Source organism: Phodopus roborovskii, unplaced genomic scaffold (assembly GCF_943737965.1).
Source record: "Phodopus roborovskii unplaced genomic scaffold, PHOROB, whole genome shotgun sequence".
In the NCBI taxonomy this organism is placed as follows: Eukaryota; Metazoa; Chordata; class Mammalia; order Rodentia; family Cricetidae; genus Phodopus; species Phodopus roborovskii.
Genome location: NW_026125444.1, coordinates 6,360,808 through 6,386,050, shown reverse-complemented (window position 1 = coordinate 6,386,050; position 25,243 = coordinate 6,360,808). Strand labels below are relative to the sequence as shown.

General features: G+C 42.9%; 1 protein-coding gene across 1 annotated transcript in view; it reads left to right on the top strand.

Annotated features, from left to right (window-relative positions):
* Wnt2 (Wnt family member 2) overlaps positions 1-24,883 on the top strand; it is a 39,478-nt gene extending 14,595 nt beyond the window's left edge. The window contains exons 4-5 of the mRNA XM_051175726.1: positions 8,784-9,048; positions 23,888-24,883. Of these exons, the coding sequence (XP_051031683.1) occupies positions 8,784-9,048; positions 23,888-24,117 (495 nt within the window). The 3' untranslated portion in view covers positions 24,118-24,883. The remainder of the gene's footprint in view (positions 1-8,783; positions 9,049-23,887) is intronic.
* Positions 24,884-25,243: the final 360 nt, after the last annotated feature.

The following is a 25,243-nucleotide window of genomic DNA, read 5'->3' as shown; positions in this document are numbered from 1 at the left end:
ATTCTCTTCAAAGAAGAATGAAAGATGCAGACATTGTGTGTTAGAAAGTGTAGGAGTCACTGAATCTGGGAAACAGGTACCCAGGGCTTTACAAATCTCAGAATACGAAAGCTAGCAAGGGAGTTAATGTGAAAAATCAGGTGTCAGATACTGTCTGATTGCACATCTCACTTAATACCTTGCATCTCTGCCTTTCCAGGGATCAGTATCCTTACCTGTAATGGGGGGGGGGATAATAATATTCCTTATATACTTGAATAAAATTGGTACTCTAAGATGTGTAACATGGTCTTTCATAAGAACCTAATGAATATTACACCTCTTAATTATATTCTGATATCAGGCTGGGCAAAGAAAATATAGAATCTTCCTTCTACAATTCTCTCTCTCATTCTTTCTCTCTTTCTCTCATTTGTTTTGAGGTTTTCAAGATAGGGTTTCTCTGTGTTAACAGTCCTGGCTGTCCTGGAACTCACTTTGTAGACCAGACTGGCCTTGAACTCAAAGAGATCTACCTGCCTATGCCTCTGGGGTGCTAGGATTAAAGGTGTATACCACAATCGACCAGCCTACGTTTACTGCTTTTAACATTCAGACTTTGGTCCGAATGATAGCGAATGCTGAATTCCTTCTAGAATTCCTTTTCATAAAAAGAAGTTTAAAATGTTAAAGTCTAAAAGCAGAAAATAGACTCTGTGAAAAAGGTAAATGTGCTCAAAATCAAATATTTAAGGGTTTCACAAAAATATGCTAAGGTTTTTACCACTGCAACCTATTAGAGAATGGTAGAAAAAATGTTATATATTGAGCTAACAAATGTTCTTTCCACTAGTCCTAAACACACACACACACACACACACACACACACACACACACACACACACACACACAAAGTGCTGCTGTCCTTGGAAGTTTTCTGCCTCATCTGTGTTTCCTAAACTGACAGGATAACAGGGTACCACAGAGTAAAAAAAAGATGGGCTCAGATATGCAGGAATGGAGGGAGTCCTCAATAATCATTCTGGCTATGTAGTGATGTAAAGATCCACGAGGGCTATGTGATTGATGAAGGATGGCTAACATGGGATTGTGCCAATGGCATTCAGTAAGAGTCACACAAGGGAATACTACATGGGAGAAACAGAAATGGAGATCTAACTGGTTGGTGGCGTGTACCTGCGGGTGTCAATGAGGCTGCCAGTCTCACGCAGGAGAGAAAATAGGTGCAATTGATCCTTTTACAACAGAAAGGCAGCAAAGGGACAAAACAGCATTTAGCTACAAAAAAAAGAAAGAAAGAAAGAAAGAAAGAAAGAAAAAGGGTAAACTGAGCAATAAAAAAAATGTGGACAATAAAATGGAAAAGTGACTCCCAAATTAAAATCAGTAATTTAGGGATGAGAGAAGAAATTTTACAAAGCCTGATTAGCCTTCTCACGGAGTCCAGCATCTGTAAATAAAGGCAGAAGCCTTGAGATAGCTAGCGATGACAAGAGAACAAGAACTGGAAGAGGAAGCTGAAGAACTTACCATAAGTAAAGTGAAAATCCCAAATGATAAACGGAGTTTACGGAGGTCCACAAACAATGCCCTGTTTCTCACTTGGGTTTGAAAAATGAGGTCAAATGAGCAGATAGATGACACACACATGGCAGTGTTACTGCTGGTTGAGAAAATCCAGCACCAAGGAACGGTGCGTGTGCCACACAGCACTTCCAAATAGACACCAGAACGTGAACTCCGCCCTTTCAAAGGCTAGGCATTGGATCCCAGTCATGAGATGGCTGGCTCACTTGAGAGGCTTGGTCATAGCGTGTTTTCTCACCGGGCTAGCAGTTCCCACCAAGGAAAAAGAAAAGGTCCTTAGTCATTCCTTCAAACTCAGCAGTTGGGCAAGTCAGTTTTCCCACTCTGGGGAGAAAAGAACAAGACACAGAAACAACCAAAAATGTTACTTGAATGCATTTTTTTCCCCTCAAGAAAGAAGCAGGAAGAAAATTCCTTAAGGAAAAATACTAAAGCTAAAAAAGGCATAGAGGATTGATTTGCAGGGTCTGTGACCCAGTTAGGATGCCATAAAGACTATGGAAAGAGTGCATTGAAGTCTACTAGTCCAGGTTGAAAGAGGCTGATAACTGTCAGGGAGGAGTAATGAGAAAAAATTCCTGGGGTGTGATATTTCAGAACAACAAGAATACAGGAAAGATTCTAGAAGTTTTCAAGCAAGAAAAAAAAAGTGAAACAAAAGCCAAAAACAAATCCATATCAAAAGAATCAGTAAGATGTCATATTTCCCATCTGCAACACTGGAAGCTAAAAGTCTGCAGGGCTACACCTTCAAACTTGAGAGAAAATTATTTCCAATCCAGAATTCTATACCCAGCCAAGCTATTAATCAAATGTGAAGGCTGAAGTAAGACCTTAGACATGCAAGAATTCAGAAAATGTATCCTCTGTGCACCTTAAAGGGGTTAAGAATGTACTACAGGCAGAAGGAATGATCAGACAAAAGGAAAGCATGGCATCTAGGGAAGTGTGTGTGCAGGGTAGGAGGACATGATCCTAACCTCAGCTATGAAGTTAGTCCTTCATCCTAAGAGCGCCCTTCATGCCAGAAAGGTTGTGGTATAGGATAGCAGATAATAAAATTCAACCTGAGGATGTGGCTGCACTTGACTACACAGTTAACAGTAGGTAACAAGAACCCCTCAGCCTCTGTGGCCAATTGACTTCCAAATCTTCTATGGATAGCCAAACCTGAGGTGTTTCAATAAAATAGTGTATGATTTGCATGTCACATAGGTGTCTATATGTATATTTACACATATTTGTATCTCCTTTGATTAGCATCATTTGACAATTTAGATGATACATAGTTGTCATGCCATATTGACTAGGGAATAATGATGGGAGGAAGTCTGTACAGGCTCAGTAAGGACATTCGTATCACAGACTTAACTACATGCATGAACAGTGCTCAAACAGTGAGTGGTGGAGGGAAACTACAACCTACCTACACAGCACTCCATCTGGATGGACTCTCAGCATGGACTTCACAAATAACAAACTCAAGTTTTAATTTGGGGAGTTTTTCTGAAGTCCATCCTAATTGTTTTTGTTTTGTTTTGTTTGTTTGTTTGTTTGTTTGTTTTTAATCCATACTTGGTTGAAGCCATAGACATAGAGGACCAATAAATATTCTTGTTTTCAAATTTTAGAATAAGCATCTAGATATATCATGGAAGACGTAACTATAAGGCAGTGGTTCGATTTGGTTATTCAATCTTGTATCATCCAAATAAAATTCTACCAGTTCCTTCATCACCAGCTGTGCATGGGAACCCCTAGCTCTTTACCCCATGTGTCTGAAGACCTCAGGAGTGTCTCACCACTCACTCGGCTCTTCTGTGTAGGCTGCTAACATGCAAGGCCATTGGATTGGGGTCTCACACCAATTGGGTGCCATCTTTCACTTCCCCCAAAATAGCCACAGCAGAGATTGTTACTTGTGGATTTTTTTTTCTTCCTGCTGATTCAGACACCCTAGAAACACAGAGTGGTAAACAACTGTATTTAGATAACTAGTTTTCCTGGTCCATAAAAATTCGGTGCCCACCCCTGCCACAGGCTGTGTCTTGTCCTCTGCCTTCCAGAGGCCCCCCCCCCCCCGACTCCTGCAGTGAAGCAGGAACTCCTAACATGCTCTCCTGCAGTAGGGCGACATCATGCTCAGCCCAGGCTGCATGTTAGAATTACCTGGAGAACTGCAAGTTCTGTCTGGGCCGGGGCCTCGTGCCTGCCCCACCCCCCTCAAGGTTCTGATTTACTCGGCCTGGGAAGGGGCTGCAAATGATCCCCAGGTGATTTTAATATGCAGCCAGAAACAAGAACCACTGCTCTGCTCTCTCCAGTTGCCAGGGAACAGTCCTCGGATTCCTGTAACTTTACTACACAGAGGAGCTAGCTGGAGTCTTTTCCCTCTCTTGCCAGACTCTGCATTTCCTCAGACCACAGCCTGGTTATAAAAGAACATTTTCCCTTCCTCCTCTGTGTGGACACATATACAGAGCTTTTAAAAAGTGGGACACACCATATATGTTGTTCTGCATTTTGTTTTCATCACTTGACTTTCTGTCACACATATGACACTCACCTGCCTCATCATTTAAAGAGCCACAAAGTACCATCATCATTCACCTGGTACCTGAACTTACGTAACCATTTTTCCACTGGCACCGTCTGTGTTTCCTCTCATAGTTTGCTATTGCTAATACTGTAAAGAGAATTTTTTTTCCCCTAAGAAGGGAGGGAAATAGTGTGAATAATTCGAAGTTGCAGGAGGATCCCAATGTGATTTAGGATTTTTGTATGTCTGTTAAGTAAGACCACAGGTCTGGAAGGATGGAGTTCTGCCTCTGTCTATCTAGTGACTACAGGTTTCACTGTCCTTACTGGGCCTTGATTTTCAGAACTATAGAATGGGAATACTAATTTTCTTTGCTTAATTGTGTTGTGTGCATGACAATACCTGTGAATCACTGTATGTGGAGCCTGGTTAAGATCTTGGTACACGGTTGCTGTGATGAATAATGCTATTATAGGACTAGAGATGTGGTTCAGTTGGTAGATGCTTGCACAAAGCTTGAACAGTTCAATTGCCTGCACCACATAAAAATTGGGTGTACTGGCACACACCTATAATCCTGTGGAAACAGGAGATCAGAAGCTACACAGTGATGTAGAGGCCAGCCTAGGCTACATGTGAGCCTATCTGAAAAAACAAACAAACAAACAAATAAATAAAAAACAATGGGTTCTAACACTGGGGTATTCAAGATCCTCATGGCATGGCCCCATGCTTCCCTCTCTCCTCGGGTAACACGGAACAGAACTTCAAAGCATTGCTGGTCTTCACTGTACATCTTTGCTGTGTTCAGGGTTACGGGTTTGATGCTGAAGTCTATAAATCCTGCAAATAGAAGAGGTAGAGGTGGATCCTAAGTGCAAGTGTTGGACCTGCCGTGTATTAACTGGAGTGGAGATGTGGCATGATGCTAGTAAGAGTGTGAGCTCTCAGCTCAGGTCTGTCATTAATGTACAGGCTAAATAATGAGGAGAACTTACTATCTCAGATAACAAGCAGTCTGGCTATGGGGCAAGTCCCAGTTGGGCTCACTGAGCAACTCTACAATGCTCTCCTGAAGCCAGTTCTTTACATCTTTCAAGACTGTGTGCACAGCTTAGTATATTATCCTGTGTTACTTTCATGTCCTTTGTGTCAAGACACAAAGAAAAAGCATTTCTCCTTGTATCTCTTTTAAAGAGCAAAGGAAACTTCCTTCCAATCCTGATACCCATTTATCCTTGAATCCCATTGATACTAATTGAATCAAAGTCAGTGTGTGAGTGAACATAAATGATTTATGCCACTTTGGGATCAGAGAGGGATTGGCCAGGCCTGGAGAACACAGCTTCACAATCCCTGAATAAAGCAGGTAGCCAGTAAGGGAGGGAATGGGTTTACACAGATCCACAGCATCTGGCTCTGCCACATGGGTCTTAAAGACTGCTTAGGTGTATTTTTAAGATCAAAATTTAATATGCGAATCTTCCCACTAATCATATAAAAATATCAGCTTTGAGGTTTATCACCTGGAAACTTAGCATAACAAAGGCAGGGCAAGAATGTTTCCTGTTATTTTTAGAGCTGGGAATGTTAGTTACAAGTGAATAGCCTAGCTGCAAAAAAAAAGCAGGAGGAAGAGAAAGGGAGGAGTCTGTCCTTGGCATGGCATGTGTTCTGTATGATGCTATCAGATCTCAGGAGAGAAGCTTTTGACAATCAGGGAGCCTAGAAGTTATTCTTGGGGTTGTGTTTGTCTACCATTGGATGGTCCAGTGAGCCTCACACTCAACACCCAGAATGTAAACAGCATTGATGAGAGGGTGATTCCAGAGAGAAAATTCCTGTTAAGATGTCCTTTATAGATGTTCAGGTCCCCATAAGGTGGAGAATCCAATTCTTTGTCTTGGTCTGGCATTGCTGGTTCCCAATCAGAAGGACTGGCTCCAGATATGCAGGGTCTCAATCTTGTGTATGCCTGGCAAAGTGGGGCACGCTATGAGGATGCCAATGTTCTAAGTTGGAAGACAGCAATCAGCCCACATAACCCAAACAACCTAAGGCCACTGTGATGCCTTGCCTGTAATTGTTCTCTTAGCCCTTGAATGCATCTGACATATTTCCAGGCTGGTGAGTAAACTGCCACTGACTTGTGGAATGAAAATCCCCTCTACCGTGTCTTGGTCAGGCAGCAAGCCTGTACAAGAGAAAAAGCCAGGTCAAGCACTAGAGCAAACCAGCCACGGGGAGATCACTAGGGAGAGGCGGCTGGCAACATGTGAGGGGCATTGCGGGGCAGCTGAGACTTGAGCTCCAGGCAGCATAGTTCAGTTACCTTTCTGTGAACTACCTCCATACCTCATACCCCCCCCCCAGTTTACCAGAATCTCAGAAAGAGGACGGAGTAAATGCAGAGAAAGTTCCACCTTCAATTTCTCAGAAAGAGAGACCCTAAAATTTTTGCTCACATAGCACTTTGGAGAATATCATCAAAGGATTCACTGTCCCATTTACCTGTGCCCTCCATCTGGATACCCTCTAATTTGGGTATTCAAACTGATTGGCAGTCAAGATCCACTGCGCTGTTTGTGAATGAGGACCAAATATAGAGATTGGTGGATCCCCAGGGCTTCTGATCTCCTAAGTGTCCTTCCTTGACACCTATGGTTTTCAATACTCACAAGCCATTAGTACCAGTGTCATAGTGAGAGGTCTTTGGATATTGTTTTTCTTTTTAAAAAAATGTTAAAAAAAAAACAATGAACAAAAGATGTGAAAAAACTTAGAGAAAATCAGTGTCAGTTCTTGGGATAGGAATCCTGTGAATAGGGAACAAGGGGAAGATTTTTCACCAGAAACAAGCTACCAGGAGACAGTTTGAAGTCTACTCACCTGGGTTTGGTGCCATCCATTCTACAGGCAACCCTGAAGCTCAGACAAGTCATGCTGGCTCCTTGAGCCCCGACTTCCCAACTATAAAATGAGAAGGACTACATAATTGTTTGCTAATAGGAGAGCAAGATAGGTGGGACTAGGAGACAAGAAAGATTAGGGGGATAGGTAGTAGGAGATTCAAAATGTAGGACCAAGAGAGCAGAACTCCAGACCCTCTCTCCAGTAAGATAAGACCACATGGAAATACTTAGATTGATAGAAATGGGTTAATATTTAAGACAGAGCTAGCCAATAAGAAACGTTAGTAACAGGCCAACAGCTTTATATCTATTATAGTGTCTCTGTGTGTTATTTGGGGATGACACAGCCCTGGGACCAGGCTGGCAGGAAAACTACTCATAACAATGAGAGCTTAAGGTTTTTCAGCAAACCTTGAACTTAATTTATTCTTTCCACTTAAATATGTTGAGGAACAATGAGGCAGGACAGGAAAAACTCTCACTGTGAATGGTACTACAAGGCACCTTCTCCTGACACAAGAGCAGACATTTCCTTGGATAGTGCTGTGTTCTACCTGGCCTTCCCTCAGCCACAGCACCCAGCCCCACAGAAGTCTTCATGTCAGGAGCCAGCTGTCCCAGTTCCCCTCACTTCCTAACAAGGAGCAGAGTGAGCTCAGCTGGGCCGTCCAAGCTGCATCACTTGGCCAGAGTTGTGGAATAATGTCTAAGTGCAACTGGGTTTATCCCTCACTAGCTGTGTTTCTTTGGGAAGAGCATTATTGTCTCAAGATTCATTCTTCCTCTCCCTAAAGTTGAAATGGTAGGAGAGGACTGTTGCAGCACATAAGGGCATTGAGATAGAGTGTACACTGCAATCCTATGTGCCCAGTACACACCAAGCATTCCCTACATAGCCACAATAACTGGTTATCAATCAGGCCCGGGTACAGGTTGAACATCTCTCACCAAAAAAAAAAAATCTAAAATTGAAAATGTTCCAAAATCTGACATATTTTTTATAATGGCATGATGGTATGAGTGGAAAATTCTCTACCTGTCTACATGAGACACATTGCAATGAAAACACAAGCAATCTAAAATGCAGTGTAAAAATACCTTCCAGCTATGTGTCCAGAAATTACACATAAATGAATTTCCAGTTTACACTAGGATCCCATCTCAAAGACATCTTACATTATATATGCAAAATATCCCCAAATTTCAAAACTCTAAGGTCCAAAACATTTCAGGTTTTAACTGTTTCAGACAAAGGATGCTTCACATTCTAAAAATATGCATCTTTAAGGTAAAGAAGCTATTATATATTAGAAAGTATTCCATTTCCTCTGCCTTTAAATTATTTTGGAGAGAGGAGCATGGGGTGGGGTCATGAAGTTACATAGGACAGGGGAAGTATCTGGGAGAAGTTGGGAGAAGGGAAAGGACATTACCAAAACATATTGTATGAAAAAAATGCTTTAAATCAAAAACAAATAAGCTGAGTATGTACCTTATAAAACAGTAAGCTTTGGTTTCATGGATTATAGATGGGTTCACAGTTGGAATCGCTCATCTATTCTCTACCTAAGGCTGCAGTTACCAGAGTGTAGCCAAAGCAGCCAGCAAGTGACAAGTGATGCTCCAGAACTCCAGGATCCAGCCTTCTCAGAGCTACTCCTCTATGGCTCTGGGGTAGAGAAACTCATACTGGGTCCTGTGTTTAGGCCTGCCCCCACCGAGCTTGCCTCTGTCTTTTCCTACAGGCTGTAAAGCGGTTCTTGAAACAAGAATGCAAGTGTCATGGTGTGAGTGGCTCCTGCACTCTGAGGACCTGCTGGCTGGCCATGGCTGACTTCAGGAAAACAGGCGACTATCTTTGGAGGAAGTACAATGGGGCCATCCAGGTCGTCATGAACCAGGATGGCACCGGCTTCACTGTAGCCAATAAGAGATTTAAGAAGCCAACGAAAAATGACCTCGTGTATTTTGAGAATTCTCCAGACTACTGTATCAGGGACCGAGAGGCAGGTAAGTTACAAGCATTCCTTCAGTGAGCAATACTCTGCAATCTAATTGGGCACCTATATTTTTCAGCATGTGTATAATTGCACATAGGCTGCAGGCTTGTGTTCTTTCTAATTCATATTGAAACTGCACAGAAATTTCTTCCTAGCAGCTAGAGAAACAGATTGATAGTGTGAAGATTCCAAAGAAAGACAAATTAGCAAGAATGTATGTGGCAAAGAGTCAAGCAGATCAATAGAATCCTTGCCTGCACAGAATTCTAGTTCGGGGAATGGGGAAACATAATGTGCAATCGCCTAGTATCTTGATCCTGAGCTGATCAGGGAACAATTTTGTAATAACCCCCCCCACCCACACACACATACACACCCCTCCACTGTGACTCTGAAGTGGCCCCAGGACTTGGGGACTTAAGCCTCTTCTGAAGTCTGCCCTGCTTCACAATCCCTTGCCATTCCATACGTTTACAACTGTCAGACACCAAAAAAGAATTAATCCCCACAATTTTGACTATAGGTGGTTTGTGTATGGGGAGTGACAGTAATAGGCACCTAATTTAATTAAAGCCACACCCTTCCCTCCCAAACAACACATTGTCTGCCTTGTGCTCCAAGAGTCACCCTTCCATCCTGGACATAGCAGCTGTCCCCAGCTATCTGCTTTTATAGGTTATGCTTCCCACCTCTCACCCTCAAGGTCAATGTCAGGCTGCAAAGACTCTGGAGCAATATAAGAAGGAGTGAAAAGGCCTCAGTCGACAGGAGGTGATGGGAACCCACAGCTCACCCTGGCTCAAGTCATTTCCTTGCTGGGAAGCAATGGCATTTGCGATCAGAAAAAAAAGAAACAGCCTTCAGTTTAGATTCTGAGTTTGTTTTCCATTCTGCAATAATTGCAAAAGAGCCAGTGGGGCATTGCAGATGCAGCCAGCTGCTAGGGCTAGATGAACTGATAGGCAAGATTACCAGGGAACATCAGGAGCAGCCTGGAGCCACTTTCCTGCCTTTGAGCTGTTAAGTTCCTTTGGAGCCGGATGAGTTAGCTGTCCACAGCCTGCCGCAGCCTGTAAGCATGTTTGTACACGCAGCCTATGAGTTCTCACTGCTGGACACAAGGACCTGCTTTTGTGCACTGTTGCATTCCTGTCATATTTAGGGACTGCTACCAAGTTATCCTACCTGTCAGACAGGATAAATGGAACCACAGTGGAACATGTTGCTTTGACATGAATCAACCCTTCTGCCCTTTACTAGTCGACTCTACGCAGGCTGTGGGCATGGAGTCGCCTCTGTCACTTTAGTTCCCAAAGATAGACCCTTGTGTACTGAGCACTGTCCTAGGGCCATTGTGCACCTGTCTGGTATGGATGAATCTATGAAGCAAGTATTCATAAGGCATTGGTGCACTGTAAATTTTTAGCTGGGGAAAACCAGGACAAAATGATGGACACTCCTTAGTGATCAGAGTCAGATGAACAGCCCTGGGTATCCCTGTCCACACCGGGCAGTTAAGAAAATTGAGTGTCCTGTTCCTACATCATGTATGGGAGGAGATACACGTCTGGACCCATGCTTGACCTGAGCCTGGAGCCTAAAAAGACATATCCATTTCCTAAGCATGCCTGTGAAAAGACCTTAAGACCAAAACTTCCTATCAGATCTCAGAAAACCTGCTGCCCAGGTTTTCTGGTTATTTGAGTTGAAACAGTTTACATAGTGAAGGAAACAGTCATACCCGATGAGTACTATCTTCGTCATTTTTAGTTCAGGGAATTAAAAAACATACTTTCTTGTCATACTTCTGATTCCCCTTTTAAGCTATTGCATTAATTGCATTAATTATTCTTACAGACTTCATTCTTCACATTTATGTTAGACTGGAATTCTGGTTATTTTTTGTTTGGTGTGTGTGTGTGTGTGTGTGTGTGTGTGTGTGTGTGTGTGTGTGTGTAGTGCGTGTGAGGATAGGTACTTGCCAGAGGCCAGGAATATCGGGACCCTGGAGCTGGAGTTACAGGTGGTTCTAAGTCACCCAGCATGCATGCCAGGGGTCCAAAGTTGTATCTTCTGCAAGAGCAGTAAACGCTATTGAGCGCTGGAAGCCTGGAAGCCTGCTTCTTGGCCATAAAATCATGGGCATCTCTTCAGTGCCCACTGCACTCGGTCTGTATGTTCTCACTCCCTGCCTCTCATGTTACAGCAGTGAAAACTGAAGTTCTAGGGGGCTAAGAACCTTGCGGGACTCTCTGCCTGTCCTTTCCATCATCTTTATCTGCCCATAGCTGCCTCTAATCACAAGGACTGGCTTCCATAAGAAGCTTATAATTTGATCTTTTATGTCTATACTTTCTTAGAAATGGTTTAACTTACCTAACTTAAAAATATGTGACTATTTTGGTTCTTGAGTGGTGGGGTTCACATAGGAGCCATCCTGGTCCTTTTAAGTATCCAGATCCAATATAATAGGTCACATTTCCAATATGTTTACCAGATTACTTGTGATTTTATGAACTATATAGAAATGATGCCCTTTGTAGCTATGCCTGAGAACATGACAAAGCCATCCATGTAACCTGAAATGTTTCCTTTTTAATTTTAGTAACTGCATATGATTATTTTCACAAAATACATGGTTCAGAAAGGTATATATCACATTAGGCAAAAGTTCAGCTTGGGTTAAAAGAATATTTTGATCATGAATATTTGGAGTATTATGCAAATAACCACAAGTGTGAGATGCAGGGACCTTTGCTTCAAGCACACACTGGTGGGGTTCTTACCCATTTTCCTGTGACTGACGGCCATCTTCAGATGAGGCTCTTCCAGGCTGGGATAAGCTTCTGTGGTGTGTGCTCTGCTAAGCTGCTGAACACCACACTGAAAGTTTCTGGGTATGCAATCATTTCAGAGCAGCCCCTAGCCTCTGTGGAGACAGAGGTGTGAAATATAGTCCTGAGGTCCATGAGAATGGAGGCTTCCTGCATCTCACTCACAGTGGGCACAGGACCCTTCCCCTTGGTGAGAGTAAAGTGCCAGGTCTTTCAGGCTACAGGAGGGAAGTTGCCTGCATGAGTCTGTAACAGAATGAACACACTGTGTAGAATAATCTTAGGAAGGGACTGCTCTCTGGTAAATAGAACTTGTGCGTGTTTAAAATTGGTTATCATTAAAACAGACTTTTTTAATTAAAAAAGGGGCTAGATAAGCTCTAAGACAAACCAAAACTTTATAGTAATGTTTAAATCAACACACACACATTCTTAATGGTTTTGTTTATTAAAATTGATACTCCCTATATTTCATCTTCCTTCCCTGAATGGTTGAAGTAATGAACACCTAACATTCAATTTACTGCCGCCTTCCCCTGCCGAGCATTAGAAGGTCGACGGTGGCTTTCCGGTGGGTGACTGGTGTGTGTGGGGTGTCTGAACTAATTGACTATGCTCTTTCTGTCTCTACTGCACCCTGATCAGAATCACAGTGCCCAGGAGTGAGCTGGAGTGCTTTTCCAGTTGTGCTTATGCAGTGGATACATCTACAGGCCAGTTCTCCATAGTGGGGGCCTCCTCAGAGACCCGTCGGATCAGAATCAGGGGATTTCCACACTTTTTAAACTTGATATTAATTGGAAAATCAGTAATTTGGTTGTCCATGGCCCTGGTTTACCCCTACTATCAGAGGAGAGGAAATTCAAGGACACTTTGTTCTTAGTGTCCCCCGTCACTAGAAAGGGTGAAAAGTGTTCTTTGTAGAACTCTGAATAGACATCACTCAAAAAACGTACCCTGCCCTGGCTCATGTGGTAAAGTAGTGTTTTTCACATGTAGAGCCATCTCCAGAAATTCTACTACAAGCAGCTTGTTTAAATGGTTTCAACCAGTAAGACTTCTGCTGGAATTAGTTTGACATCTTGGTTATCAAGTCACTCCTCCAAGGAGACTCTGACACAATGACATGAGGAAGACTGAATTTGATGAGAAGACTCAGAGTGGATAGGCTGAATATTTCTGGTGAGAACAGATCTCACTCAGTGCAGATGCTGGGAGCACAGCTGAGTTTCTCATAGGTCAGTCGGTTCTACATCCCTTACATGTGTAAACCCGAACTCTTGGCAACAGTCCCCTCATTTTCAGGTCAAGAAAATGGAATCCCAGAGTTTTGTAATTTGTCCAAGATTTCATGGGCTGGAACTAGTTAATAAAATAAAAAGAACAGATAAAACTCAGAACAAAGATCCATACCTTACTCACTATATATATACTTTTCCCCCTTCTATTTGGATCCTTGGAAAGTCAGCAGGGGGTCTTCTGTAATAAAGATTCAGTATGAAGACATCAGACTTTAATGGGGGGGGTACCCACAAAGCTGGGAGCTTAAAACTGATCAGAATTAAAGAGCTACATCTAGATTATGTTAAGGCCCTTTTCAATTAGAAGCTCTTCAAGTCTTTTTCCTTTTCTTTTCCTTTTCTCTTGTGTAGTATGCATGCATGGATGTGTACATTCCTGTGCGTGCATGTGTGGAGGCCAGAGAGGATATTGTCTTCCTCTATCATTCGCTGACTTATTCCCACTAGGCAGGATCTCTTACTGAACATAATGCTTGCCCTTTTGGCTAGACTGGATGGCCAGAATTTTCCCAGGACCCACCCATCTCTGCCTCTCAACACTGGGGTTTCAGGCATGCACAAGCTATGTCTGGTTTTTATCTGAATATCGGGGATTTGAACTCAGCTTCTCAATCATTGAGCAATCCCCCAGCCCACCACTTCAAATTTTTAAGGAATTCTCTTTACTTTTTCCTAACAAATACAAAGGAAAAAAAAAAAAAACTTGAAGAAGAAATTATGGAAACAATACCCAAACATGTCCCCTTATTCTTTAGCTGAAGAAGGCAAGGGTTTCCTGTTGACCAACTATAAATACTTTATTTGCAGCTCAGATATACAGAGTGCAAGGAACTGTGTGAGGTTGAGCATGTGGTATTTTACGGGCCAAATTGGAGGCCACATCTTAGAGAGGGACTTTCTGGGATGAGCACTCTGGTGAGTCTGGAGTTATCTAGTCTGGTGATTGCCCCCAGGCATCTGTAAATCAAAGCAACCCTTCAGTTAGAGATAGGTACATCTGTAAGGAAGGAATGCTATGCTCCCCTGCAGAGCAGGTGTCGACACCCAATCACAGACCACTTTCACCGGGTATGATGTAAAACCCTGACCCGGCTAGAGGTCAGCCCGAGGTCTCCTCTCAAACCAGAGGAAACAAGCAAGCCTCTACCTCTTCTCCAGTCAAGTTCAAAAACAAATTGAGCCCTTGTGTAACATGTTGTCCACTGGAAACCTGTAGCTGTTCCTGGTGTTGGTATTTGTGCATTCCTATAAACTATTTAGCAAAATGTTCCTCAGAGTCCATGGCAACCCAGTTCCTAAATTCATAGTGTACAGAGACTGGTCTTCTGGACATATCTTGTGTAGCCTGGCTTGCAGACACTCACAAACACTGACTATATACTGGGATGAGGTTAAAAACAAGGAAATAAACATTTTAACCAATGGATAAACTCTACTTAAATATTAATATGTGCAACTAATACCAGGACATTTTAAGTCCTTCACCTCCTTGCTGAACAAATATGGAGATTGTCCTATATGCCAGACACATAAACCCTGGCAGTACAAAGATGAGCAAGACGAGTTGGTTGGTCCTTGCCCTCAAGGCTTCACCTACCATGAGTTCTTTATAGGTATCCCAGCAGCAGCCAGGCAGTATTACACAGATCAGGTGAGCAGGTCCTTCAGGCTGAGACAGCTGGGAAAGGTGTCTTAGGCCTGGTTCCTTGCTTCATCACTCTGGACAAGGATTTCCTGTATATTCATTACTCTGACAGCTTAAAGAAGTCACTCATCTCCATATACTCTGAAACTTAGAGAAATTAATGAATTAATAACTAAAGGGTACAAAGAGAGCCAAACCAGGTCTGTATGGAGGATGTTTTAATGGGGTTTTGAAACAATCATTTACGCAGAAAATCGTTAATGCGGCACAATTAATAGTAATTACAATCTAGTAAACTACCATTTGTAATTTGTAAGTGATAGAAGATACTTATGTTAGCCTTTTCAGCCTCCAGACACTCAGTTGTCTTGACTCGTACATTGCTGAGGCTCCTGATCCCTGCTCTGTCTCATCTTAACCCATCTCAGTGTCTGCTTTATTCCCTTCTACTTTGCAGTTTGTGGGCATTTTTTTTTTTTCAGAGTTTCCTCATGACCTTCATTTTTTCATCCCCTACTTTCGTCATGGTCTGATTTTCTCCATTCTTCCAGCTTTAAATATGTCTATCTATATTTTTGTTCTCTTGCTTCATCCTGAATTTAATTCCCCACTTAATAGACTCGTTTAGATTTCTCATAGTATACTGACTGGCTTTGTCTAAACTTCTGATTTGTCCACTCTCCAAACTTGTTTTCTTCTAAAGAAAACGGATCTACCATCTGCTGTGGTGGCCAAGCCATCAACATGCAAGCCAACAGAATACTCCTTTCTCTTTTCCTGTGTCACCCACATCAGGACCTCTGGAATGTTATCTGGGTCCTTCTGCTTCTCCATGTTCATTGTCATCCCAGAGCCCCAAGCAGAGTTCAGTTTCTCCATTTATATAATGTGCCAGTGTTTAATTGTTAGTTACCTCTCCACCCCCACTGGGCTTCACTGGGACTCCCATGTACCCCAATACCCAGCATATGAATGTGGTGAATGGAGTTAATATTCATTCACTAGCTGAATTATGTAGCTTTACAGTTTAAACATAGCTTGGTTTCCTTGTTTTATTGTTTGTTTTCATCGCTGATTATAGGTCCAACCTGTGAAAACTCCCATTTAAACTTGAGTGTTAACTAGAACTTTTGTGTTAGTAGGCATTTACCAAGATTCATGATTATGTTATGTTGCTTGTTGGTCCTTTCCCTGGATGAGATTAAAGATGTCAAATAAACACAGATACAGACAGCAACAGGCTACGTCTCTGGCTTTCCACTGCCCCACATACTCGGCTCTTGTACTGCTGTTAGCATGACCACTTGTTACTGCATCTGACTTCATTGTTAATGAAAGCAAAGTGTTTTTATATCCATGCAATTTATTATGCATATTTATATTTATACATACATCTGCAAATATATATAATTTATATGTAATCTACAAATGTTATCTTTCAAAATATAAATTTAGGGTATACTAAAATGCTAAACAAACACTGGCAATCAGAATGAACTTAACTCTCGGTAAACAAATTCTAAAAGTCATTTTGTATATCCAATTTTTTGGCATTATTTGAACCACTAATGACAAATTAATCATGAAATTGGTGAGTGGTATTTTTTGTTAGTTTGTTTTGTTTTGTTTTTAGGGGGAATAACAGAGTTCACTTCTAACTGCTATATTAATAGTTGCAGACAAAGAGAATATTTTAAGTTAATGAATTTGAATATTTATTTTTAGCTTTCTCACTGAAATCCACTTTATAATGGAATATCTCTTCTCCCACCTTATGTGAATCCCACACTATTAGAAAGTAACCAAGCCCTGCATTGTGGGGACAGGAGTCTCAGACACTTCAAGCTGTCCTCTACTACTGTTTACACTGATCAGGAAGCCATGGAGAAATTACTCCTGTTTCTCTTGATAAATGCTTCATCTTGTAATTTCTATGGTTCCCGTGACTTGAAAACTAAATAAATTGTTCGTTTTATGTTTTACTCTATAGTACAGATCCTCAACTTACTGCCATAAACTTCTATGAATTTCTATCATTTCAATGTAAGTCATGCTCTACTATGGTAGCACACATATATAATCTCACCACTCTCTCAGAGAGTTCAAAGTCAGCCTGAGCTACCAAAAAAAAAAAAAAAAACCACACCATCAAAACATAATAGTAATAACCCTAACTGCATGCATATAATTTAGTACAATGTTCATTCGCTTAGTACTCTCTGTACTATTTCTTGCATGTACTCTCTGTACTAAGTGAAAACATTTAAAAAGGGATAGTTTTAACTGCTGGGCCCCCATTACATACCTTCAAATTGGCAAAAACTTCTATGAAAAGTGTGCCTTCACCAGACAATCAGAAGGCTGCTCTTAGTGTTTAAGAAATTGCTCTTAATTTTATATTTAGCAAACAAGCAAAATGCATTGGTACCTGAGTACTAAAGACCCTGTAAAAGAAAGAATGAAACCCTCCTTCTATCCCAAGGAAGGACTCAATTTCAGGAAGTGTATACACTATGCATCTTTGGTAGGTCAGTGGGACTTGTACAAACAGAGCAAATGCCGTGGGAGACATTAATGCAGGCCTGAATCCTGAAAAGGTGAGGATTTCTCTTAGGATGAAGGGAGAGGTAAGCTTAGAGATGGCAGAGAATCCATGTGGCTCTAAGTAACGCCGTGCCGTCATTTTGTTCACTGGGGAGGAGATAGCTTATTTGGAGAGTATGCGGGCAGTGGGGCGAGAGTAGGGGTGGGGAGAGGGAGAACAGGAAATAACTTTGACCAGGCTAGATAGACCAGGTACGGAAAGTCTGAGTCTGGCCATAACAATGTTAATTCTATTGTAGAATTTGCTAGCTTAACAGGACATGGCTTTCCTGTGCCAGTCAAACTTTTTTAAGCTAGAAAGATGAATAAGAGCAAGTTACAGCATCTGAACTAAGTACAGACATTGGCTTTCCTAAGTAGCATTAGCTTTGCAATTCTTCACGCGAAGAAGGGGGAAGGTCTGCCAGTAGATGAATGTGCGGTCTCTAACATTTGCTCTGCAACATTCTTTGTTCCCTCAATAAATCTGTGTCATTAATGACAATGTGTAAGTCAAGCAGAGGAGAAACAGCCTATTGGATGACAGGCTTAAGTGAATCTTGCTGTATGCCCTAATGGTCAACATATGGGCCTCTGTTGGCCTGATAGAGGCAGTGAGGGAGAAGGGAAGTGAGGAGGGGGAGGGGGAGGGAGGGAGGGAGGGAGAGGGAGAGAGAGAGGCGCACCCACCCTTCCTCCAGGTTCCAGAGGTATGGGTCTGGGAACTATTAGCCAAAGCCCTCTGTCCCTCCTCTGCTGTCAGGAAGACGCATGTTGGTGGAGACAGAAATGTTTTTACACTGGGAACCCTGACTCCATTATTAATTTTATAGCTCTTGGGATGGGATGCTTGATTCTGTAAGTTCCCTTGATATTGCCCCACCAAATATGATATGTGGTCCAAAACACATGTGATTTAGAAACTTCCCTTCTTTTTCCCATACATATGTGAGCTCGCATTGTGAGTTGGGATGAGGACATAGCACGGGGGGGGGGGGGGGGATGCACTTAGCCAGAAGGAGCACTCCCCGCCTTCCCCTTACATAGGCCCTCCCCATCAGCAGAGATTGTCTGCTTAGGAGTCGTGACAGAGTTTAGGCAGCCAGTCTGAACGATTGTTTGGGGGTAAAGAGGACAGGAAGGCAGGAGTCTGAACCCACAGTCCTCTACGTCAGGGGACTGAGAGCTCTGTCACCAGGCTGGCAACACATCTGGACATACTTCCCAATCAAAGCAGAGGAACATGTAAACTACAGAAATCGAAGCATAACATGAGAATGTTATAAAGCAGCGTGACTTTAAAAATAAGTGTGCTAATTTAAAGAAAAGAGAGAGTGCCTACATACATGTTTGTCCTTATAATTGACAGTTTGGGAGGCCTGACGGAGAGGACCATTAGCTGAAGCCATTTTTCAAATGCCTACCTGGTATTTTTGTTTAACTACCATCTATGCTGACTGACACCCTGAGTTTGGAGCTATAGAGCCCACATAAAGCCAGACACAATAGTGAGTGTATCTGTTACCCCGCTGGAAGCTCATGGGCTAGCCTGATAGAGTCAAGAGGTCACCAAGAGACTGTGTTTCAAACAAGATAGAAGGAGAGGCCCAGTATCCAAGGTTGTCCTCTGACCTCTACACAAACTCCACTTACACTTTCACACACATTCCCAGATGCCATACACGCATAACACATATATTTGGGGAGCAGTGATGAGTGACATGTTCCCATTACTTCTGGTTGAATGAGGAAACTAATACACTCCATGGCCTATTTTTCTTTCACACACCAAAGGTACCTTTTGTCATTTTTGGCACTAGGGATCACAGTCAGGGTCTCACATGTGCTAGCCAAACTCTCCACCAGTGAGCCATATCCTCAGCCCTCTTTTTTCACAATTTACTTTGTTGTTTGGTCTGTTGTTACTTCGTAAATTGTTTTCACAATTCACTAAGTCGCTCAAATGGGCCTTAAACCCACTCTGTAGCCCCAATGTGCTGAAATTCACTGTCATTCTATTCCTGTCTCCCAAGTAGCTGGATTGTAGGCCAGGGCCACCAGGCTGGCTACGAAACCACTTTTAGATAAGTTTTTCCAGTGGCCACTGCCTTCTCTTGCCTTTCCTCCCTGAGTTCAGATGGTGTTGAATTCAAGTTGGCAAACAATCTTTGGGTTCAGAGGGAGTCCAGTCCAGATTTCTGCATTTGGGAAACAAAATCTACCCTGACAATTCCCTGGTCCTAAGTGAAGCTACTATCTTAGACATCTTTAGGTTTCCGGTCTCTGGGAAAGATCACCATGTTAGAACTCAATAGCCTGATTTGGGGAATAAAATACTTCACCTGCCCACACTAGCCCTACCTTTATGACCCCTAATCACAGCACACTCAATATGCTAACAACTAAACTCATCTTTCCTTAAAGTCTGCCCCTCCCAGGCACCTCTCACTTTAGGGAATCACCAGGATGAACATGACTGCTTAGACCCAAACCTGAAAGCCCCACTGGACTCTGCTATTTCTTTCTCATCCACCCACCAGTCACCAGCTACTGGTCCTGCTTCTTCAACTATCTTCTCCTTTTCTCACCATCAGTGTCTTAATCTAGGCCATCTTGTGTCTGACTCACAGTTCTGTTTGGGTCTCTAACTTATCTCCCTTCCCCTTTTGGCTTGCTTCAATATATTCAGCCCCAGCACATTGCTTTGCCTCCTCAAACACAAATTAAACACATGTTGCTCTTTTCGATAGAACTCTGTTGCTCACTCAGTAACATGTAAACCTCCTGTCCTATTATCTAAAGCTATTGACAGTGCAACTTCTACTTACATCCCCAGCCCTAACTCTTTTACTCTCCTCTTTGAGCACTGAAGCCCTGCCATGCGGAACACCCTTCTCCTCCCCACATAGAGCTTTTGGCCACATAGCCTCCTCCTCTTTATTTCCCCCTCCATCATATTCTCCTTACTAAGCTACATAACACATGTGGAAAAGTTCAAATAACACTAGCTGCATTCACTATAGCCACAATATAGTGAATTTCCTCAATTAAACACATCCATATACTTTGTGCCCACATCATGACCTGAAAGAGGCTAGGTATTCTAGAAGCTCACTCATGTTCTTTGTACCCCAACTTCAAATATGCATGCTTAATTTAAACTAATTCTACACTTTGTCTAAAGGAAAACTAGCTCAAAGTAAAGCCTGTGTCAGCTTTCTGGTGATGTGTAATGATTCACCCAAACACTTACGGCCCGGAATGACCTTGAGGTCCCAGCTTCATCCATCTCTGTCCTCACAGCTGTCTTTTAAGTCAACTTCACCATCATGCTGCTTGACGTCTTGGACTGTCTTTCACATAGCCTTTCCTCCCTCCATCCCCCATCCTCAAGCCCACAGCATCATCCCAGTCGTATGCTTCTCTTCTCACTATGAAGCCAAAGGAACATGTTTTGGTCATTTTCTACTTGATCTTTCCACCTCCAACCCCATACTTCAATAGACTGCCAAATTCTAGGGTTCCCACTCTGAGGCCTCCCATGCACTTTCTTTTTGTCTGGCCTCTTGCCTGGACTCTTCCCAGGGCTCATATTTGGCCTCCTTGCTCCCAGTCATTCTAACAGACATAGGTATGTATTTCCTGGATTAAAATCTACACTGGTTTCACACCACCGTAGAATAAAACTAAGGCTCTACCCAGGCAAGGGGCTCTTTAACCTGTTGCTGCGGTCTTCCTCACTATGCTTTCTGCAAAATGCACATCCTGTTCTTCAGCCATATTGGATCTGCTTTCCTGTGAAGTTGTCTGAAGCATTTCTGCTAGGAGCCTCTTGTGCCTAGAAAAGTCTGTCACTCCATTCTTGCCCTAAACATCAGCTTGTCCTTTACACTCTCCCTAATGCTACCGTTTTGTTCACAGCATGTAGTTAAGGACTCTTTACCCAGCCCTGTTTCCTGCTATTAATAGTCATACTAAATCTCATTATGACAATGATGTAAGCATGTCAGGGCAGCATCTTAACATTGTTCTCTGATAACCCCCAGGGCCTACCACATCGTAGGTCTCAGTAAACACTTGCTAAATAAATGAAAGGATGCTTATCTTTGTTGAGCACTTATTATGAAGCCCTATGAGGAAGAAGCTGGTTTTATGCCAACTTTGCAAGAGAGGAAAAGGAAGCCTGCATAGGTTTTAGTGCCTTGTCACAGCTGTACAGTTGATGCATGGCAACATTACAAGCAACACACCCTAAAAGACCTTAGCTTTCCAGTCTGAGTTTTGTCGGCCATGATATCCTGCATTGGATTCTACTGTATTTTCCAGTAGGTTGCTAACAGATGAAGTAATGCTGTGGAGGTTGAGATAGGACCTCTCCACACACTGATCTCTCCACTACATTACAAGTCTGCTGATGACATGAGCTGGCTCCTACTTATTTTAGTTCGTCCCTGCCTCCCAAAGCCCAAGAAAGCCAACACAGCATCTTATACATGTTTATGTCAACCAAATGTTTATCAAATTAAACAACGTGTGTGATGTTCAAAGGCAGCTTTTGGCAGTGAGTGCTTTTTTGCACAACTGGTGATTCTTGAGGAGACTTTTCTGATGGTCATGCTAATCCAGGCCCAGCTGCTGTCTCTTCTAACCCTGTGCTTCTTCAACATGATGTAGGCTCAGGGCCATCCCTGGCTGACCCACCCTCCACCCCGACCCGGCCCTCTGCCATCCTTCCTGTCCTCAGAAAACTTTGCTGTCTGTCTTCCTGCTCTCGGCAGCTGATCACGCACAGCAAGGCTGAGCCACCCTCTCCTTTTCTTGACCTCACACTCCGCTTGAACCCTGCCATTTCCCTGGTCATTCTGCACAGGCAGAACAACATGACACTCATGCAGATAATTTTCACACCACGCAGACAGTGATAAACAGAGTCACGAGATGTAAGTGAAAAAAAATAGTTAAATCATTATCTGCTTTCACCCTGTGTTTATTTTTTCTTCTGTAGGTTTGTCAGTTATTTAGCATTGTTGATTATAACAGAAATAGGACCAGTTACGCTAAAGTAGAAGGATAAAGAGCTTTAGGCAGGGGTTGTAGCTCAGTAGCAGAGTGCTTGCCTAGTATACATCAGACACTGTGTGCAAACCATATTATAGGAGGAAATACAGTCTTAAGAACCTCTAAGGTTGGTGTGTGGCCAGGACCTCAGAAGAGATGAAAGCAGAAACAAACAATAGTTCAGCTTGAATAGGACTCTTTTTTTCTTGCTCTGGCCTTCATTGGCTCTACACATTTGCTATATCCATGTCTTTCTATAGCTCTCGACTGCAGACTCTGAGTTTATGCATGGGAACAATTTCCTGGGAACTCTACCTTATCAGCCCAGGATGAGTCTGGTGCCTACCTGTGGTCCAGTGAGGATGGTGGTATTATACATCATGGCTGCCAATGGCTCATCTTGGTAGGAAAGGATCATGCAAATTGAGAAAACTCTCCAGAATTATCCTCTACTCTTGATTATACATCAAAAGTGTAGAAGGGATAGGAAGGATAAGATTGTAAAAGACCTGTGTCTGTTTCCCTAGGATTAGAGTAATTTAAATGGCATTGTATACTTGAAATTCTTTATTTCTTTGTTTGAGATAGGGTATTGCTATGTCCTGGTCTTCCCTGGAACTCTGTATATAGACCAGATTGGCCATGAATTTTGCAGTGATTGCTGGCATTACAGGTGTGAGACATACCACACCTAACTCTATCTTTGAAATTCCTTGTAAAGAAACATAATATAGACTGCCATTTAGCAAATAGAACATTAGTTAACTAAGATGACATCAATATATTAATCCTTCTTTAAAGGATAGTACTTATGACCTCAAACAGGTACTTCTCACACCACCTGTAGTCTGCAAAAGTACAAGAGGGAGAAGGAGAGTGATGAACAAGGCCAGGCTATGCCCTCCCTCCTCAATGCCTCATACAAATGAAACCCATCTGCCCATCAGCTTCAGCACAGTCCTACTAAGCCAGTGTAGACAAGTCTAGGGAAACTGACACCTCTCCTTTCCAAAGTTCAATAACCCCCCCCCCCACTCAGAGAAAACTGGCATTGGCCACAGCTTACTTTTTGTGAATTGAAGTTAGAAGAGGAAGAACTGAGGTAGCCTGGTTTCTTTCTCATCTAGCCCCACCCACCCAATGGCTCTTCCTTCTAAGCCTGGGTAAAAGTAACATGGAAAGTCATTCCAGTTGAGAGGAGGAACTCTTGATCCAGGTTGTCAAAAGACATTTCAAAGCTCCTGGTCCACCCTTCCTAGCTTCTGCCCTCGAAACACCTCTCAGCTAGAGGGACAACATAAGGGCCCATAGAGCAAGCTATGAGGAGGTTGGGCTAGGCTCTGTTCCTAAGGATGGACCCCGTGACTCTTCTTTCCAGAATATGTATTCCACCCATTTTCAGGGATGTCTTTCTGCCTTTCTTCTCAGGCTCTCTGGGTACAGCAGGCCGAGTGTGCAACCTGACTTCCCGGGGCATGGACAGCTGTGAAGTCATGTGTTGTGGGAGGGGCTACGACACGTCCCGTGTGACCCGGATGACCAAGTGCGAGTGCAAATTCCACTGGTGCTGTGCTGTGCGCTGTCAGGACTGCCTGGAGGCCCTGGATGTCCACACGTGCAAGGCCCCCAAGAGTGCCGACTGGACGACCTCTACATGACCCCAGCAGAGGTCATCATCTCCCTCCCTTCCCTCAATGACTTTAATTGCATCTGCAAGGACACTGGACCTCTGGGTTGTCTTCAGGGGGCTGTTTCTTAAGGCATGTGGCCTTTATCTCCACAGAAGACCCCTTTCTGTCTCCAGGAGCCCTAGGACTAGGGACCACATGCCACATATAAGTATACCCTATTCTATCTATCTTGGGCATTCTGAGATCACCTCTCTTCCTGCTGATTTCTTTTTGGAAATGGCATGACAGGCTGTTAGAGGAGGAGGGTCATGGGCCCCCACCACTGTCACCTAGACATTTCCTCTTCCCTCTTTGGACATGGGGAGAAATAGCATCACATAGTAGAGGAGCTTCCTCTGTGTCTTCCCATAGGTTCTAACAGTTATGAAAGTCCATGCTTCCCTCTTGAGGTAGGGGTGGAAAGCAGAATCAACGGATCCAAATTTACTTGGGTTTTTGTTTTGGTTTGGTTTGGTTTAGTTTTGGTTTTTCAAGACAGGGTTTCTCTGTATTGCTTAGGAGCCTGTCCTGGAACTCCCTCTGTAGACGAGACTGGCCTCGAAATCACAGAGAATTGTCTGCCTCCGCTTCCCAAGTGCTGAGATCAAAGGCATGTGCCACCAATACCCGGCTACTTGTATTTCTTAAAAAGACCAAGCACTGGCTCTATCTAAGTGATAACTGGATAACTGTTGCTACCATCCTTGATGATTGCCTGGACAAGGAGGGCTTTCAATAAACATCAGGTTTAAAACACATGTTTTCAAAGAACTTATTAAATAGTAACCTCTGCTCTAAGAAGGAAGGAACATTTTCCTTTGAGGTAATGTTAGTTTGAACTTTCCTGTCAGCCAATACCTCAGAAAGTGAATGCTGTTCCTCATCCCTTCAGTTTAAGGACTCTTAAGAGATGAGATTTCTCACTGTGCTCTGGAAAGAATTTGAATGGGAATGGTTGATCTGGCAGTACTGTTTAACCACATGGTAAATATGGCAAAAGATGTAATAATACTAATAACGCAGTGAGCAGAATATCAAAAATGTGCTTGTATAGCTGAAGAAAAAGGAAATAACAGAATCCCAGTGTGGCCATGTGCACATGACCCACAGTGGG